We start from the raw sequence: 19,485 nt of genomic DNA on the forward strand, positions 1-19,485 counted from the left end.
ATATTGGGTGAAAAATGGGTAAAACTAATGCATAATTCCATATTTCAACAAAACGCCCCCAAGAAACAAATGTTCCTGTTACCCAACTGGCACTGGTTATGCTAATAATGATGAATTCACAAATCACAACTGACAATAACAATTTGTTGACCAAAAATCCAACCAATAAGAGAATAACAAGTGTTTTTGCAGTTAAAAACGTGTAGCTTGCAAAAGCAGCTGAGTTCACGGGAAAACTAAAATTATAACTTTAAGGTCGACGACAGTCACTTTTCGCTCCCTTGTTTTGGCTTTCTTTGTACACAATAAATATAGCATATCTTACCGTAATTTCACTTGAAATCCATATTTCGTAAAATGTAAAAATTTTCAATCACAGAATTTTCTTCAAAAAGATTCAGGTGCTTCAGTAATGTTCGAAAAAAAAAAATCAATAGGAATTTTGCATTGGATTTTTTCCAGCATTCTTAAAACGGAAACGTCATGTACCCAGTTTGTGGTTATTGTAAGGTGGAAAGTGACGTCATTGGAATTCTGACGTCATTCAAATTCAAAATTAGCTATATTATTACAATGCATCGCCACATTAAAATAAAAACTGGTCTACTAACCTTGACCCCTGTTAAATTTCTACAACAAGCAAACAACGCTGTTTACAGGTCGGTATATTTTACTTTTTCATAATTCTAAAAAAAATAATGTTTAAAAAAATAAAAATCTACCATATCATATGAAAAAAATTAACGTTGGATATGTTTCATTTATTGTGTACGAAGCCAAAACAAAGGTCCAAAAAATTACTGTCGTAGACCTTAATAATGATGAATTCACAAATCACAACTGACAATAACAATTTGTAGACCAAAAATCCACATAATAAATAAAATGAATATGTTTAATTATTGTTCTATTCATTCTTTTATTTTTATATTTATTTAAAAATATTTCTCGCGCGGTCCAGTTTACATCAACTTTTAATGAATGACATTTGTAGTAAAAGTTGTGGATGTTACTGACCTTGACATTAATTATGAATGAAAAAAATAGTCCCGTTATGCTAATAAAGGTCGCTGTCCAACCAATCGAAATTAACTTTGTTCCCTGTTGACAAATCAAAATACAGTTTGTAATACGCACCTAGTGGTGTGTACGAAATTTGTACGACACCGCTATATCTTCACCAGGAGGGTAATAAGTGCTTTTCCATATCTGTGAGTAGATTACTATACAGCGTTTTACGTTGTTAGAGTGTACTTTAAGCTGAAAATAATGCTTCACATTATGACGTCACCATGCGAAATCACATATACGAAAAAGGTTCTATGGACAAGTGTTTATTTCTCGAAGCCTACATTAACGATGTGCTGTGCTGTCTGATGGAAGGTAAATATAAAATGTAGCGGGTTTCCTCCGTGTCACAATGACCAAATGTTTGACATCCTGTTACAGATGATTAATAAATCAATGTGCTCTAGTGGTGTCATTAAACAAACCACACTTTAACCGTCACAACTAAAAGGTGGGGACTTTGAACAACTTGTTTGTGATACAACAACCAGAGCCGTATGCTTGAAGATTTAACCACACACAACCCATCATCAGAAATATATAAATAACATCTACACTTAAACATACTGTACAGTTGAAAACAAAACATTAAAAAAACGTAGTTCTCTTTAAAAATAGGCAAATATCGTAAGAATGATTTCATTTTGTCCAAAATCTTTCTTTATATGGAATTGATACGGGCTGCTAATGTTTATCCATAAATATTAGGTCCCTAGGAACCGGATTGGTGGGGGGGTCCTGTTGTACACCACTCGAGGACAATTAATTGTTGGGGGGGGGGGGGGGGGGGGGTTTCAGATTCTATATCTATAAATAAAGATAATATTAAGATATTGTTCCTAGGGGCCTAATAAACTGAGTATGAAGTTAATGGAACATACATTAGTGTCCACTTCCTAGTATATTATTTGGAATAGCTCCAGGAACTGCCCTAATTTAAGTGGATCAAGATCCAATGTTGGTCAAAGTTCACTAATCCAAGTGTCTGGGTTTTTTTTTTTTTATCCAATGAGAATTAAGGTCCGACTTCTATGTAGTCTCTCAATTTGATTGGTTACTTGTCTGGATCCTCACTTGTGATTGGTTACTTGCTGGCTTGTTGAACCTGGGAGCCTGCCACAGCTAACACCTTGTCACTGAGACCTGGAAAGAAGAACAAACAAACGATAAACAAACTAATAAACATGTGACGTCACAACTCGCCTAATGCATGGTCAGTGTGGGATCAATCCCCATCGGTGGGCCCATTGGGCTATATCTCATTTCAGCCAGTACATCACGACTGGCATATCAACGGCTATGGTATGTACTATCCTGTCTGTGGTGAATATAAGATTCTTTGCTGCTAATCGGAAAGAGTAGCTCATGAAGTGGCGACAGCGGGTTTCCTCTCTCAATGTATGTGTGGTCTTTAACCATATGTTAGATATCATGTAACTGTAAATAAAATGTGTTGAGTGCATTGTTAAATCATATAATCTTCAAGGTTGGAAGGAGATGCAATGATTCTTGGCTGCCCCACTACCACACATTCCCAATATCCAGCAATTAAAAAATGTGCTGGGGTGTCACTAAACAAACATGTTCTCATATCCACCAATTATACAATGTCCTCGGGTGTTATTAAACAAACAATTTCCAAAATCCACCAATTAAATAATGTATTGGGGTGCCATGAATTTTTTTTTTTAATATCCACCAATTAAATTCGGTGCAGGCACAAGCATAGAGGGGGAATTTGGAGTTGAAATCCCCCTATTGAAAACACATTTTCTCTTTGTTAATATATATATTCCAGGAAATCATCACCTGAACCCCCTAGAAACTTTGTCCCCCAGATAAAACAGATTATAACAAAAAGAAGTTTGTTTTGTTTAACATCACCACTGGAGCACACTGATTACTTAATCATCGGCTATTGAATGTCAAACATTTGGTAATTCTGACAAGAAGTCATAAGAGGAAACCCGCCACATTTTTCCTTGTGCAGCAACAGATCTTTTATATTCAGCAAGGGATCTTTTATATGACAGGAAAGCACATACCACGGCCTTTGTGGGGTGTCACTAAACACACATTCCTTTCTTCGGGTACTTACCTAAAGTACTGGAAACCTTGGTGAACTCTTTTAAACTGGTGCTGGAATTGCTTTGTAAAAAGTCTTCTTCCTCGGCACTGAGCGTTTCGCCGAGTTTCTTCAATGCCGTCAGGATTTCCACCGACTGGTCGGTCGCCACGTTCTGGGGCATTTTGCCGATCTTAGCATCTCGTTTAATCTGAAATGATCAATAATGGATTCCAAAAATTGACAATAAAACCTGTATTCTCATTTGCAGAGCTGAAAATAACCATGGACTAAAAATCCACATAGGTGTGCTTGGATTTTCAGCACTAGCTGGCTAGCTCAGGGTGAGCCAAGAATGAAAATATGTTGTCCGTTAAACTTCAACAAGAATTCCCCCAGTCTCGCCTACCATAAACGTATTCAGTGTTGCTGATAGTACCATCCATAGATGTTCATCTTAGTGCATGACAAAACAAAAAATATTTTATTAAACTTTAAAACACAACTGAAATTTAAAAATTAAATTGAGATTTTAATTTAATAAATTTCACTTTTTTTAAACATACATTAAATGTTTAAGATATATCAGTAAATTCATTGAAAAATATATCATGCAATTCCAGTAATAACAAAATGATGGGTTTTGGATGGATGTGTGGTTGGTTGGATAGATAAATGGTTAGATGCATGGATGAATTAACGGATAGATAGACAGATGAATGGATGGATGGATGAATGGACAGGTGGATGGACAGATGGATGAATGTATGGATGGATAGACTGATGATCTGAAGGGCACACACCTGGATGAAAGGGATGGATGGAAAGATGAATGAAGGGATGGATGAAAAGATGAAGAAATGGATAGACGGATGTATGAATGAATGAAGGGATGGATGAAAAGATGAAGGTATGGACAGAGAAATACATGAATGAATGAAGCACTGAAGGGATGGATGAAAAGATGAAGGGATGGACAGAGAGATACATGAATGAATGAAGCACTGAACGGGCGGATGAAAAGATGAAGGTATGGACAGAGAGATACATGAATGAATGAAGCACTGAAGGGGTGGATGAAAAGATGAAGGAATGGATAGACGGATGTATGAATGAATGAAGGGATGGATGAAAAGATGAAGGTATGGACAGAGAGATACATGAATGAATGAAGCACTGAAGGGATGGATGAAAAGATGAAGGAATGGATAGACGGATGTATGAATGAATGAAGGGATGGATGAAAAGATGAAGGTATGGACAGAGATACATGAATGAATGAAGCACTGAAGGGATGGATGAAAAGATGAAGGTATGGACAGAGAGATACATGAATGAATGAAGCACTGAAGGGGTGGATGAAAAGATGAAGGTATGGACAGAGAGATACATGAATGAATGAAGCACTGAACGGATGGATGGAAAGATGAAGGTATGGACAGAGAGATACATGAATGAATGAAGCACTGAAGGGGTGGATGAAAAGATGAAGGTATGGACAGAGAGATACATGAATGAATGAAGCACTGAAGGGGTGGATGGACTACTCACCTCCGACAGTCTCTGTCTAAGCTGGCCGGGCTGTTTCTTGGCAAACAGTCGTATGACTTCCGGCGTCTGAAACGCCTTGCTGATAGCTGCCTGTATGGCCTGGAAATAAAGATAAGTTTGTTTTGTTTAACGACACCACTAGAGTACACTGATTTGTTAATAATCGGCTAGTGGATGTCAAACATTTTGATAATTTTTACATAAAGTGTGACAGAGGAAACAGCTAAATTTTCCCATTAGTAGCAAGGTATCTTTTATATGCACCATTCCACAGACAGGATAATACATACCACAACATTTGATATACCAGTTGTGGTGCACTAGCTAGAACGAGAAATGGCCCAATGGGATCAATCCTAGACTGATCGCTCATCAGGCGAGTTCTTTACCACAGGGCTTTCACCCCCACCCCCCACCCCTTTGACACAACTAGATTCACCACTGTCTAGAAATAAATGAACACTCTCTGTATCACGAGGCATCTTTTATATGTACCATCCCACAGACAGGATAGTACATACCATGGACTTTTTACACCAATTGTGGTGGCACTGCCTGAAACAAAAAATAGCCCAATGGGCCCACCGACGGGGATCGATCACAAACCGAATGTGCATCAAGCAAGCACTTTACCACTGGACTACGTCTCGCCCCATTTCAAGGACATAGGCTGGCGTGAGTGTGCATGTGGTGTCATAGTATTGAAAGAGTCCAATGGATCCACTGACAGGGATCAATCCCTGACTGACCTCGCATCAGGCAATCACAGACGAGAGTGGAGAACCTGACAGTTTCTGATTACTGTAAGAAGAGCGTACGTACCAGCTGCATCCCGTTGAGCTCGTCCACCAGACTGACCGTGCATCAGGTGATCACAGACGAGAGAGTGGAGACCCTGACAGTTTCTGATTACTGTAAGAAGAGCGTACGTACCAGCTGCATCCCGTTGAGCTCGTCCACCAGACTGACCGTGCATCAGGTGATCACAGACGAGAGAGTGGAGACCCTGACAGTTTCTGATTACTGTAAGAAGAGCGTACGTACCAGTACCAGCTGCATCCCGTTGAGCTCGTCCACCAGACTGACCATGCATCAGATGATCACAGACGAGAGAGTGGAGACCCTGACAGTTTCTGATTACTGTAAGAAGAGCGTACGTACCAGCTGCATTCCGTTGAGCTCGTCCACCAGACTGACCGTGCATCAGGTGATCACAGACGAGAGAGTGGAGACCCTGACAGTTTCTGATTACTGTAAGAAGAGCGTACGTACCAGCTGCATCCCGTTGAGCTCGTCCACCAGACTGACCGTGCATCAAGTGATCACAGACGAGAGAGTGGAGACCCTGACAGTTTCTGATTACTGTAAGAAGAGCGTACGTACCAGCTGCATCCCGTTGAGCTCGTCCACCAGACTGACCGTGCATCAGGTGATCACAGACGAGAGAGTGGAGACCCTGACAGTTTCTGATTACTGTAAGAAGAGCGTACGTACCAGTACCAGCTGCATCCTGTTGAGCTCGTCCACCAGACTGACCATGCATCAGGTGATCACAGACGAGAGAGTGGAGACTCTGACAGTTTCTGATTACCGTGAGAAGAGCGTACGTACCAGCTGCATCCCGTTGAGCTTGTCCACCAGACTGAGGTCACCCCCCGATCACAGAGAGAGAGTGGAGACCCTGACAGTTTCTGATTACCGTGAGAAGAGCGTACGTACCAGCTGCATCCCGTTGAGCTTGTCCACCAGACTGAGGTCACCCCCCGATCACAGACGAGAGAGTGGAGACCCTGACAGTTTCTGATTACCGTGAGAAGAGCGTACATACCAGCTGCATCCCGTTGAGCTCATCCACCAGACTGAGGTCACCCCCCACCATCCTGTCCAACGATTCCTTGAACTCCTTCAGCTGCTCCAGCGTCTCGTTCTTCGTTTCTTCATATTCGTCAGCATCCAAGTCCTCTCTGAAACACAGACAAATACACAGTGAATTGAGATGTTTCGTCAGCGTCCATGTCCTCTCTGAAACAGACACATACACAGTGAATTGAGATGTTTCGTCAGCATCCAAGTCCTCTCTGAAACACAGACAAATACACAGTGAATAGAGATGTTTCGTCAGCATCCAAGTCCTCTCTGAAACAGACAAATACAGTGAATAGAGATGTTTCGTCAGCATCCATTATTTAACAATGCACTCAACACATTTTATTTACAGTTATATGGTGTCAGATATATAAGAACCACACAGATACTGAGAGAGGAAACCCGCTGTCGCCACTTCATGGGCTACTCTTTTTGATTAACAGGAAGGGATCTTTAATATGCACCATCCCACAGACGGAATAGTACATACCACAGCCTTTGTTACACCAGTTGTGGAGCACTGGCTGGAACGAGAAATAGCCCAATGGGCCCACCGATCGTAGACGGTCGGTGCATCAAATGAGCGCTGTACCACTGAGCTATGCCCCGCCTCTTGCATGCAATATAGTCCAGGGCTGGACAACACCCAGTGGTAAAGCACTTGCTTGATGCGCAGTCAGTCTAAGATCGATTCACCGGCCACCCTGATAAAAATAACGTATCATCAATATGACAGAGTAACGCCTCCCACCCTGATAAAAATAACGTATCATCGCTACGACAGAGTAACACCTCCCACCCTGATAAAAATAACGTATCATCGCTACGTCAGAGTAACACCTCCCACCCTGATAAAAATAACGTATCATCGCTACGTCAGAGTAACACCTCCCACCCTGATAAAAATAACGTATCATCGCTACGTCAGAGTAGCACCTCCCACCCTGATAAAAATAACGTATCATCGCTACGTCAGAGTAGCACCTCCCACCCTGATAAAAATAACGTATCATCGCTACGACAGAGTAGCACCTCCCAGAGTAGCACCTGATGAAAAATAACGTATCATCGCTACGACAGAGTAGCACCTCCCACCCTGATAAAAATAACGTATCATCGCTACGACAGAGTAGCACCTGCCACCCTGATAAAAATAACGTATCATCGCTACGACAGAGTAGCACCTGCCACCCTGATAAAAATAACGTATCATCGCTACGACAGAGTAACACCTCCCACCCTGATAAAAATAACGTATCATAGCTACGACAGAGTAACACCTCCCACCCTGATAAAAATAACGTATCATACTACGACAGAGTAACACCTCCCACCCTGATAAAAATAACGTATCATCACTACGACAGAGTAACACATCCCACCCTGATAAAAATAACGTATCATCGCTATGACAGAGTAACCCCTCGACCCTGATAAAAATAACATCATCACTACGACAGAGTAACACCTCCCACCCTGATAAAAATAACGTATCATCGCTATGACAGAGTAGCACCTGCCACCCTGATAAAAATAACGTATCATAGCTATGACAGAGTAACACCTCCCACCCTGATAAAAATAACATATCATCACTATGACAGAGTAACACATCCCACCCTGATAAAAATAACGTATCATCGCTACGACAGAGTAACACCTCTCAACCTAATAAAAATAACATACCGCTATGACAGAGTAACACCTCCCACCCTGATAAAAATAATGTATCATCGCTACAACAGAGTAACACATCCCACCCTGATAAAAATAACGTATCATCGCTACGACAGAGTAACACCTGCATTCTTCTAGATCGGCAAGCTGCTGAACGAGTCTATCCAGCTGTTCCTCCATGTTCTGTTTGAGTTTGGTCGTCTCACTCTGACCCCTCGAAGCCATAGTTGGAAGGTGTCTGGAAGATCCTGTAATTCAAACAGAAAAAAAACAGTTTTTAAAATTACTACCCTGAATCTGACATCAACAAAATAATTATAACAGCAGTGCTACGTGTAGCTAATTGCGGGGGAGAGGTTGGGGAATATAGAAGTATTTCCGAATATTCAAAATGTATTGGCCCATCATATAACACTTTGAGACTAGAAACCTGGCGGTATCCCGTGGACCTCAAAGAGAAACTTTGGGGACTGGTGGTGACCCTTCGACAGACAGCAGACTTCCTGCTGAGAACAGGACTGGAAGTCTGAGCATGGCTTTGGGTAGTAGAAGGAAGGAAGGATCAATCGCGCATCAGACTAGCGCTGTATCACTGAGCCACGTCCCACCCGCAGAAGAAGAATAAAGTGTATTGTTGTGTGCTTTATAGTGAAAGAATGAAGCTGTATCCATGAAATACCAGATTTTTCATCACATTTTAGTAAACTGTATGTTGTAAGGGAGCAGGTCAACCCCCAAACTGTTTAGTCAACTCTCTCCAAACTGTTAGTCAACTCTCCCTACACTGTTTAGTCAACTCTCCCCAAAACCAACTCACCCCAAACTGTTTAGTCAACTCACCCCAAAACCAATTCACCCCAAACTGTTTAGTCAACTCTCCCCAAAACCAACTCACCCCAAACTGTTTAGTCAACTCTCCCCAAAACCAACTCACCCCAAACTTTTTAGTCAACTCACCCCAAACCGTTTAGTCAACTCACCCCAAACTGTTTAGTCAACTCACCCCAAACTGTTTAGTCAACTCACCCCAAACTGTTTTGTCAACTCTGCCCAAACTTTTTAGTCAACTCACCCCAAACCGTTTAGTCAATTCACCCAAAAACCAACTCACCCCAAACTTTTTAGTCAACTCTCCCCAAAACCAACTCACCCCAAACTGTTTAGTCAACTCTCCCCAAAACCAACTCACCCCAAACTTTTTAGTCAACTCACCCCAAACCGTTTAGTCAATTCACCCAAAAACCAACTCACCCCAAACTGTTTAGTCAACTCTCCCCAAACTGTTTAGTCAACTCACACCAAACTGTTTTGTCAACTCGGCCCAAACTGTTTAGTCAACTCTCCCCAAACTGTTTAGTCAACTCTCCCCAAACTGTTTAGTCAATTCTCCCCAAAAACCAACTCACCCCAAACTGTTTATCAACTCGCCAGCCAAAAGTTTAACAACTTGGCCCAGTGTTTGGTGAACTCGCCCGAATCCCATCTTACTGTCCATAATTGTAAAGATGTTAAATATGGACGTCTACTATTGCATTGTACTTGGTTTAAACAATATTTATTGCCCTTCAAAAACAGTAGCAGTCTGGGGATTGGCCAACAGGCGTTAGTATTGTACTTGGCATATGAGATCTGTTTCAATGGGCATACGCAACTCGGTCCTAAAGCACCGGTATATCAATGTCAACAAAGAGATAGTTGTTATTTAGTGCTCATCTGAATGGTAGAAATAGTAATAAAGTGTTCAGTATGTCATATACATGTAAATTAGCCAAACTTCTAGTGAAGACACTAGGACAGTAAAGTGGGATTGTGTCAGGTTAACCAAATATAAGGGCGAGTTGGTAACCTTTTGGGGGCAAGTTAACTATACAGGGCTCGAAATTAAGAATTTATCACCCAAGGCAATTGTGTGTTTTTTAAAGCCGCACACCCTAGTTCCATCCAGCGAAAATAAATTATAATTTGGTTAATCTACAAACCTGTAACACACTTAGATCATGTTTTTATCAAATGGAGTGAAAAAGCAGGTTTTATATCGATAAATACATGGGAATCCCCATGTCCCAATTGCTTGAAATAATTTTGAAAGTTAGTATTCTGATGTCACCGGTAGATGTCGCTCGAAGCACAACAATGCCTACGTCACGACAAATTTCACAGAGTGTGCACAGACTTGGGGTGCGTTCTTTTCACCTCTCCTGGACATGTTCCAACTGTTCTGTCCTGTCCTGGTTGTATCCCCTCTCCAGATATCGTAAGACTTAGCAAAATTATTGGTTTTAAGGGTTTGTAACGTTTTGTATTGAGACACTTACTTGTCTGAACTTTATTGTTACTGAAAATGTTCACGAACTGTGAAGAAAAATATCACAAATGAACAACAACAAATCGGATGTTGATTGCGCGAACCATGCACGAGAAAACAAACCGAACCAAAATGATAACGGTCACGTGGTACACCAACATCTGTGACGTTTACACAGGAAAATTCCCTCTAAAAATAGATTGGACCTCGCTTGCTTAACGGGTTTTTCTCGACAGCACGTCTTGTAAAAAAATGCAAAAAATGCATTTCGTGGTTTTACAAACATCAGGATTACCAAAAAGCACTTCAGGTGAATGGAAATGTGTATTCTAAATAATAAAATGTAAGTAAAGTGCAATTTTATTTGTGAAATATGGGGTTTAATAGCGAAAAACAACGCCGTAATGGTTAACAAACAGCCGTAACTAGGGTGTGTCCCTTTAAACTGCCGTGGGTGAAACGACCCACCAACGACATTTTGTAGTCTGCCGACGGCAATGTTTTAAAAACTGACATGTTATTTTTCTGCTTGTACTTGTAGTCTTATTTCTTCAATTTATGTCAATAAACAAGAATTAATTATAAATTTCATTGACTAGTTAGTAGCAGTTTAAATTTTTAAAATCAGAAAAGCAAAATCAAATATTTAAAAATTATAATTAACGAAAATGGAGAGCTTGGTCACTGTATATTGTTGTGTGTTGGTTAACTTTGTGAAAATGGAGAGCTTGGTCACTGTATATTGTTGTGTGTTGGTTAACTTTGTGAAAATGGAGAGCTTGGTCACTGTATATTGTTGTGTGTTGGTTAACTTTGTGAAAATGGAGAGCTTGGTCACTGTATATTGTTGTGTGTTGGTTAACTTTGTGAAAATGGAGAGCTTGGTCACTGTATATTGTTGTGTGTTGGTTAACTTTGTGAAAATGGAGAGCTTGGTCACTGTATATTGTTGTGTGTTGGTTAACTTTGTGAAAATAGAGAGCTTGGTCACTGTATATTGTTGTGTGTTGGTTAACTTTGTGAAAAGACCTACCCCTTATTTTGTCTGTCAGTATCTGATACAAAAAAGTTGGTATGATGTACCAGCAGACTAAACTTTTACATGTATGTAATTGAACCAGAAATATTGACAGTCCAACATTCACAGGCATTCGTTTCAAATGGCAAACTGATCAAAGTTTTTTAATATTATTTTTAATAAATTTTTCAAACTATCTAAAACATAATTTTAATTTTTTTAAATGATCCCCTAATGTGTGATAATATTTTACTGTTCTTTTTATTTCTTTTTTTAATGAATCGATCACATTGATATAATATTGCTAGCTAATAAAGTAGTTTCGTTTTTGTAAAGGCGGTGTACATATTATTTGGCACCAAAGATAAATAATTTTAATGATCAACACTACCACTTCTGAGGGGTTTTATCAGCGGCGATATCCCTTACAAACTTAAAAGTTTCTAATACTTTATTAGAAATTGCTGATTAAATAAATGACAGTAACAAAAATCACCAATTACCACTAATTAAATTGTGGACAAAATATCAGAAGAGAGTCAGTGGACACAAAAGACAGAATGACCGTTCTGATCACGTGACAAATTTGGCACCAAATAAGTGGGGGGTTTTCCGGTCAGAGATTGCCAAAACGATAAAAATTAAACGTTTTCATTGCTCACTATGCATTTCAAACATACAAATAGATACTGTTATGGGACACAATAGAGGCTGTTAAAAATAATGTTAAATTACATAATGTTCAGTAACTGTCGTAAGCTACTTAAGTTTTTTGTCAGATGTACACACAGCGGCTTGTTTAATTTGATGTCAAATGTGCAGACTAATCAGATTTCCATTGTGAAAAAAGTGTGCATTTTGAAATTGCGGAGCCTAGTGTTGTAAATTATAGTAGGATGTGGAAAAATAAGAGGGGCATAGAAAAATAAGAGGGGCGTAGAAAAATAAAACGGATGGCCGAACGTAAAAGGGGTGGTAGGTGGGGGAGAGGTGAGAATGTATATTATACAACAATACAGGGTATGTGCATGACTCGTTCCATCGAGTGGTACTAACTAAACAACATTAATTCCAACCAGGACCCAAACAGCAGTGTTAAATACTGGCAGATAATGTTCAGACAAGTTTATACATTTTTCCATCCGTGAGGAGCTTTACCGACAGCAGTATTGTTTTTCCAAGAGGCACAAAAGTGCCATTAGTGACACCTCCGACCGACGTCAATTTGTATCTCACCGACTGCACAGCTGCAGTTGTTTAGTTTGAGCCCCGCTATATAGTTTGTGGGGAGTTGGTTTTTGGTTGAATTGCTTTAAGACTGATTTCGGTGATTGACACAAGAAGGAAGGAAATGTTTTATTTAACGACTCACTTGAAACACATTTTATTTACGGTTATATGACATATGATTAAGGACCACACAGATATTGAGTGAGGAAACCTGCTGTTGTCACTTCATGGGCTACTCTTTCCGATTAGCACCGAGGGATCTTTTATATGCACCATCCCACAGACAGGATAACACATACCATGGCCTTTGATGTACCAGTCGTGGTGCACTGGCTAGAGCAAGAAATAGCCCAATGGGCCCAACGGGGTTCCATCACAAAGCGACCACGCATTAAGCAAGTGCTTTACCACTGGGCTACATCACGCCCTCCTGTCACCACAATAAAGTTAATGTTAACTTGTTAAAGAATTCAAAATGTATTGGGCACTGGGCTGGTGGTGCGGGAAACATTACCATATAGCAAGTACGAACTGGCATAATCAATGCTTCAGTATATTTTATTTCTGTCGTTGCTTTTGTACATTTTCGATTATACGTCATCACGGTAATACGTTACACCATTGAATGATAGTTGGGTCAAAGTGCAACTATGTGAATGGGCAGAGCAATTTGTTATTACTAACGTCATTAATCATATATATATAACAAAGCGTATTAACGGTAAGAAATTATGTATGTGAAAACATACACCAATACCTAGTAATTTTGTCTGAAAATTAAAACTAATGCATTCAACAAGAAAATATAGTCTTCACATTATTAACTGGTATCGGTTCGTTACTACGCTTCCAGTTTACAATTTGAGAGTCTCAGTCGACAAGACTCATATTGGTTGTACTATACCGAATAAAATCCCATAGGCGACAAAGTTAACGTATACATGTGATTAAAAAATAGGCCTATATATTCAGATGCAACATACCAACCAAACTATGATCCATAAATATAAATACTACCTTTCAAGATTAATTTTTGTATATAATCTGATGCTTTTACAACACCTTGACCGAGACTATTTTGACTTAAAAACAGCCCAGCACACACAAAAACAAAACAAAAATGCATTTGGAAGTTTGACCCATCGTTTTAGGTTAGGTTTATGGTTTTGTTAAGCCTAGGCTGCCAACATTAAGTCTGCCTTTTCTTCATATTTAATCTTTCATTTCGTACTGGATCAGAGGCGGGATGTAGCCCAGTTGTAAACCGCTCGCTTGATGCGGGGTCGAACCCTGTCGGTGGGCCAATTGGGCTATTTCTCGTTTTAGCCATGTATTCTAACATCAGTACACATCATTAAAAAAAAATTGTCTTTGTTCTGCCATATCATACCACAAGCGAACTTGTACACTACCACTGGACTATATAACTTGCTGCCAGATGCGTGCATAAGCGTACGAGACAGGGAACAAGGAGGGGGGGGGGGGGGGGGGGGTGCTGGAGAAAATTGTCGAATTCGGGCAAAAACGATAGAGATATTCGGGCAAAATGTGCTGACCTGAGGCCTTTTACCAGGTATTTCCATCATTCTTTCCACAGAATTAGTTGTAATACATAAATGCGTAGTGATTCGTTTGCAACCCTCGATCTCTATATTGTTTGGCAGTAATACTAATATAAATAAATATTATTCAGATTCTGGCATCTGGCATTTTCGTTTAATTCGGCCAAAACCTAGCCTGTGTATGTGTATGTGTATGTGTATGTGTATGTGTATGTGTATGTGTATGTGTATGTGTATGTGTATACGTATGTGTGTGTGTGTGTGTGTGTGTGTCAAAGACTGTTTTAATAACTGTATGTCTGCCTGCCTGAATGTCTGTTTTAATAACTGTCTGAATATCTGAATGTCTGTTTTAATAACTGTCTGAATATCTGAATGTCTGTTTTAATAACGGTCTGAATATCTGAATGTCTGTTTTGATAACTGGCTGTCTGTCTATTTGACTTTGAAAGTCTGTTTTGATAACTAATTGTCTGTATGTCTGCCCGAATGTCTGTTTTGATAATTGTATGTATGTTTGTCTGTCTGTATGACTGACTGTCTGTCTGGATGTCTGATAGCGGTTTGTTTGTCTGTTCTGGTAATTCTCTGTCTGTGTCTTTCTTGTAGTGGGATGTAGCTCAGTGGTAGAGCATTCGCCTGTGGTGTGGTAGGTCGTTGATAGATCACCATTGACGGACTCGCATTTTAATATAAAATTAATTAACTTACTCCTGTTATAATTCAGTTTATGTGCAAATGAATTAGTAAAAAAATACAAAATATATGTAAAATATTATTACGGCTTGCTTTTGCCGCGTTGACTGCACCATTGTAATTGTATTCCTACCGATAAACACATTTTCGACAGGGTCCCCTTCTACAAGGGTGGAGTGGAATTACTAACAGACGTACAGTCTGTTTGCTAATACACCAATGAATGAAGGATAATGACTGGTATTACGTCACGCGTTATTACTAGAGTGGTTGTAAGGGTTAGATCTTATTATCCGTATGTTAGACCCGAACTCTCAACAAGGTGGCATAAAAGGTAGGTCATAGAAGTAATATTGTTTATTGTTACCCACCTCAGGAATATAATCCTTCTTTAGATTCGGTCATATATTTGTGTGGGGATATGGGGGGGGGGGGGGGGGGGGGGGGGGGTAGATCATTTTCTCGTTCATTATTATTAAATAACACAATGAATAAATGAATGAATAAAAAATAAATTAGTAAACTAAAAGTTAAATAGTTTGTTTTGTATAACGACAACAATAGAGCACATTGGTTAATTTATCATTGGATGTCAAGCCTTTGGTAATTGTGACGCATAGTCTTCGGTGGAAACAGTTTCCCATCAGCAGCAAGGGATCATTTCTAAGAGCTTTCGAAAACGCAAGGTAGCACACACCACGTCGTTTGATATACCAATCATGTTAATATTTAGACAGATAGACACAGACAGACAGATATATAGACAGGTAAATACAGGTTTAAAGCCACAGACAGACAGATATGTAGACAGGTAAATACAGGTTTAAAGCCACAGACAGACAGATATATAGACAGGTAAATACAGGTTTAAAGCCACAGACAGACAGATATGTAGACAGGTAAATACAGGTTTAAAGACACAGACAGACAGATATATAGACAGGTAAATACAGGTTTAAAGCCACAGACAGACAGATATATAAACAGGTAAATACAGGTTTAAAGCCACAGACAGACAGATATATAGACAGGTAAATACAGGTTTAAAGCCACAGACAGACGGATATATAGACAGGTAAATACAGGTTTAAAGCCACAGACAGACAGATATATAGACAGGTAAATACAGGTTTAAAGCCACAGACAGACGGATATATAGACAGGTAAATACAGGTTTAAAGCCACAGACAGACAGGAAATAATAAAAAAGATAAAGTTTGTTTTGTTTAACGACACTACTGGAGCACATTGATTTATTACTCACCGGCTACTGGATGTCAAACATTTGGTAATCTTTAGACACACAGGAAAGCATTTTTGAAAATAAACAAATAATTAATAAAATCTACTGATTCTTCTAAACTGGCGGAAAGGGTTTGGTGTTTCATACATACATAATTCCTCTACAGGGGCGGATCCAGAAAATATTTGGGGAAAGGGGTGATTAAGGGGAAAACGGCACATTAGCCAACTCGTGAAAATGACAACCCAAAGATTTTTTCGAAAGCCAGAAAAACAGACACATGGATATATTTAGGGATACGAGTCAATCGCCCCCTCCCCCGCCGCCTTTCTTCGGATCCGCCTCTGCTTTATTAATATCAGTTTACTAATGGCCTAAGCTGGTCGGTGACTCCTCATTCACGAATGTTCTGCACGCTGGATTACCTGTGTTACAGTTTTGGTTTTGTTTCTTAATAATCTCTTACCGCTAGTGACCGCTTACCGGACAAGTCTTCTCATTTTAGGTGTGACGTGTGACTCCTGCACAATCTAACACAGATCTAGAGTACCCGTGTTTCTATCGGGTCTGTCTGGATCGGGGTACTCTAACAGAGATATATAGTACCCGTGTTTCTATCGGGTCTGTCTGGATCGGGGTACTTATCAAACGCTCTCTAACATATAGACCTTGTGGTACCCATGTGCCTACATACTTCCATATTCCGTTTGGATACAGACTGGACATGGATTACTTGGAGAATCTTACATTCTGTGACAATGTACAAACTTTGGATTCATTCCATTGTGGAGTAAAGGTATTCAATGCGGAGAGGTAAAATTTAAAAAATCATGGGTTGCAGTGAATCTAAGAAATTTGGAAAGGTACGGTTTGATTTATTTTATTTATTTATTTATTTGACTGATTGAAAATATATTTTATTGCATATAACTCTATCTAAAAGATAATTGGGTTCAGGTTTACCAACTTAAGATGCCATCTTATAGCATGAAAGTTAAAAGCTTGTTTTGTTTAGCTACACCACTAGAGTACATTGATTTATTAATCATCAGCTATTGGATGTCAAACATTTAGTGATTATTCCAATTGTTTTGCATATCTGTTTTATTGTAAGTCAGTAGAAAATATGATCTACATATAGTAATAAAAATAACTTCAACATTTCTGAACCAACTCCACCAACTGAATTATTGACAATATTTTCTTCTAAATCAGTGATATACATTGCAAATAACAATGGTGAAATGCGTTCAACCTGCCTCATACCGGTTATACACAAAAGGATATGTATTGAGAGAAAAATCACACAAATGTATTGAAATTGTAGTTTTAATTTTTAAATTAAAGAATACACGAAGTATATTTGTATATAAAATTGTATTACATATGGGACTCGAGATTGCTTGGTCAAAAATTATTTCAGGTCAGTATGATAAATAAAATTCTTGGTTGAAACAGGATTCAACAAAATGTTAATTAATCTTTTCTTTTTTTAAATATGTTCAATTTTGCTAAACCTCCACATTAACCATTTCTTTCTTTATTTGAAGGGCTTAATTTTGTTCTTATTGTTTAACCTTTTCTTGTAATGTAAGAACTCAAGATAGCAGTTTTAAATACACAAACATGGAAATACGTATATTTAATCTTTTTTACATACGCACACAAACATGCAGAGAGAGAGAGAGAGATAGAGAGAGAGAGAGAGAGAGGAGAGAGAGAGAGAGAGAGAGAGAGAGAGAGAGAGGGGGGGGGGAGGAAGGAAGGAACTTTTTTAATTTGACGACGCACTCAACACATGGTATGTAAGGTTATATGGCGTCAGACATTTGGTTAAGGACCACACAGATATAGAGAGAAAACCCGCTGTCGCCACTTCATAGGCTACTCTTTTCGATTAACAGCATGGGATCTTTTATATGCACCATCCCACAGACAGGATAGTACATACCACGGCCTTTGTTACACCAGTTGTGGAGCACTGGCTGGAAAGAGAAATAGTCCAATGGGTCCATCGACGGGGATTGATCCTAGACCGACCGCGCATCAAGCGAACGCTTTGTCTGTTCGCGTTTCTAGTGCTCAGAGAATGGCTCATCAGAGTAGGTCTAATCTAACCAGTCGCCTTATCAAGAATGTAACGTGTCAGTACAAATATCATCGGCATGTAGTGATGTAGGTGTATGGAAATAATATTTACAAATACTTTAGATAAAATTGTCACTGATACAAAGTGTTTTTGTTATCCTTATTTTTTAAATTTGAGAAATAAAATGTTTAAAACTCCATGCTTTGAACAGTAAAGGTTTATGAGTTTGCGGATAGCATGTTTTAGATTCAAGAATGAATATGAGGCATACATAGTGTATAACGTCCATGTTCTCTGATATTAACTGAAATGGACGATCGTCTTACAGTGTTCGAGCAGCGGTGGCTAGATTTAATATCATATATAATAGTGTATAACGTCCATGTTCTCTGATATTAACTGAAATGGACGATCGTCTTACAGTGTTCGAGCAGCGGTGGCTAGATTTAATATCATATATAATAGTGTATAACGTCCATGCTCTCTGATATTAACTGAAATGGATGATCGTCTTACAGTGTTCGAGCAGCGGTGGCTAGATTTAATATCATATATAATAGTGTATAACGTCCGTGTTCTCTGATATTAACTGAAATGGACGATCGTCTTAGAGTGTTCGAGCAGCGGTGGCTAGATTTAATATCATATATAATAGTGTATAACGTCCGTGTTCTCTGATATTAACTGAAATGGACGATCGTCTTAGCGGTGGCTAGATTTAATATCATATATAATAGTGTATAACGTCCATGTTCTCCGATGTTAACTGAAATGGACGATCGTCTTACAGTATTCGAGCAGTGGTGGCTAGATTTAATATCATATATAATAGTGTATAACGTCCATGTTCTCTGATATTAACTGAAATGATCGTCTTACAGTGTTCGAGCAGCGGTGGCTAGATTTAATATCACATATAATAGTGTATAACGTCCATGTTCTCTGATATTAACTGAAATGGACGATCGTCTTACAGTGTTCGAGCAGCGGTGGCTAGATTTAATATCATATACAATACGGGGGAGTGGGCACTGACATTGTTTATGAGTTGTACTATGGGTGATAGGCAAATATTAAAGGTGGTGAGAACAGGTAATGTGTTTGGGGAACCTCCT

At 39.2% G+C, this 19,485-nt stretch overlaps 1 protein-coding gene across 1 annotated transcript; it reads right to left on the bottom strand.

Moving 5' to 3' along the window:
- Nucleotides 1-1,065: 1,065 nt before the first annotated feature.
- Nucleotides 1,066-13,621, bottom strand: LOC121390158 (protein LZIC-like). Its single transcript, XM_041521905.1, has 6 exons — nt 13,538-13,621; nt 8,352-8,475; nt 6,513-6,648; nt 4,685-4,783; nt 3,167-3,344; nt 1,066-2,211 (listed from the first exon to the last, which is right to left on the bottom strand). The coding sequence occupies exons 2-6, from the start codon at nt 8,450-8,452 to the stop codon at nt 2,153-2,155; spliced, it is 573 nt and encodes a 190-aa protein (XP_041377839.1). The 5' UTR covers nt 8,453-8,475; nt 13,538-13,621; the 3' UTR covers nt 1,066-2,152.
- Between the last annotated feature and the right edge of the window lie 5,864 nt (nt 13,622-19,485).

The sequence above is a fragment of the Gigantopelta aegis genome, chromosome 15, assembly GCF_016097555.1.
Source record: "Gigantopelta aegis isolate Gae_Host chromosome 15, Gae_host_genome, whole genome shotgun sequence".
NCBI classification, from domain to species: Eukaryota; Metazoa; Mollusca; class Gastropoda; order Neomphalida; family Peltospiridae; genus Gigantopelta; species Gigantopelta aegis.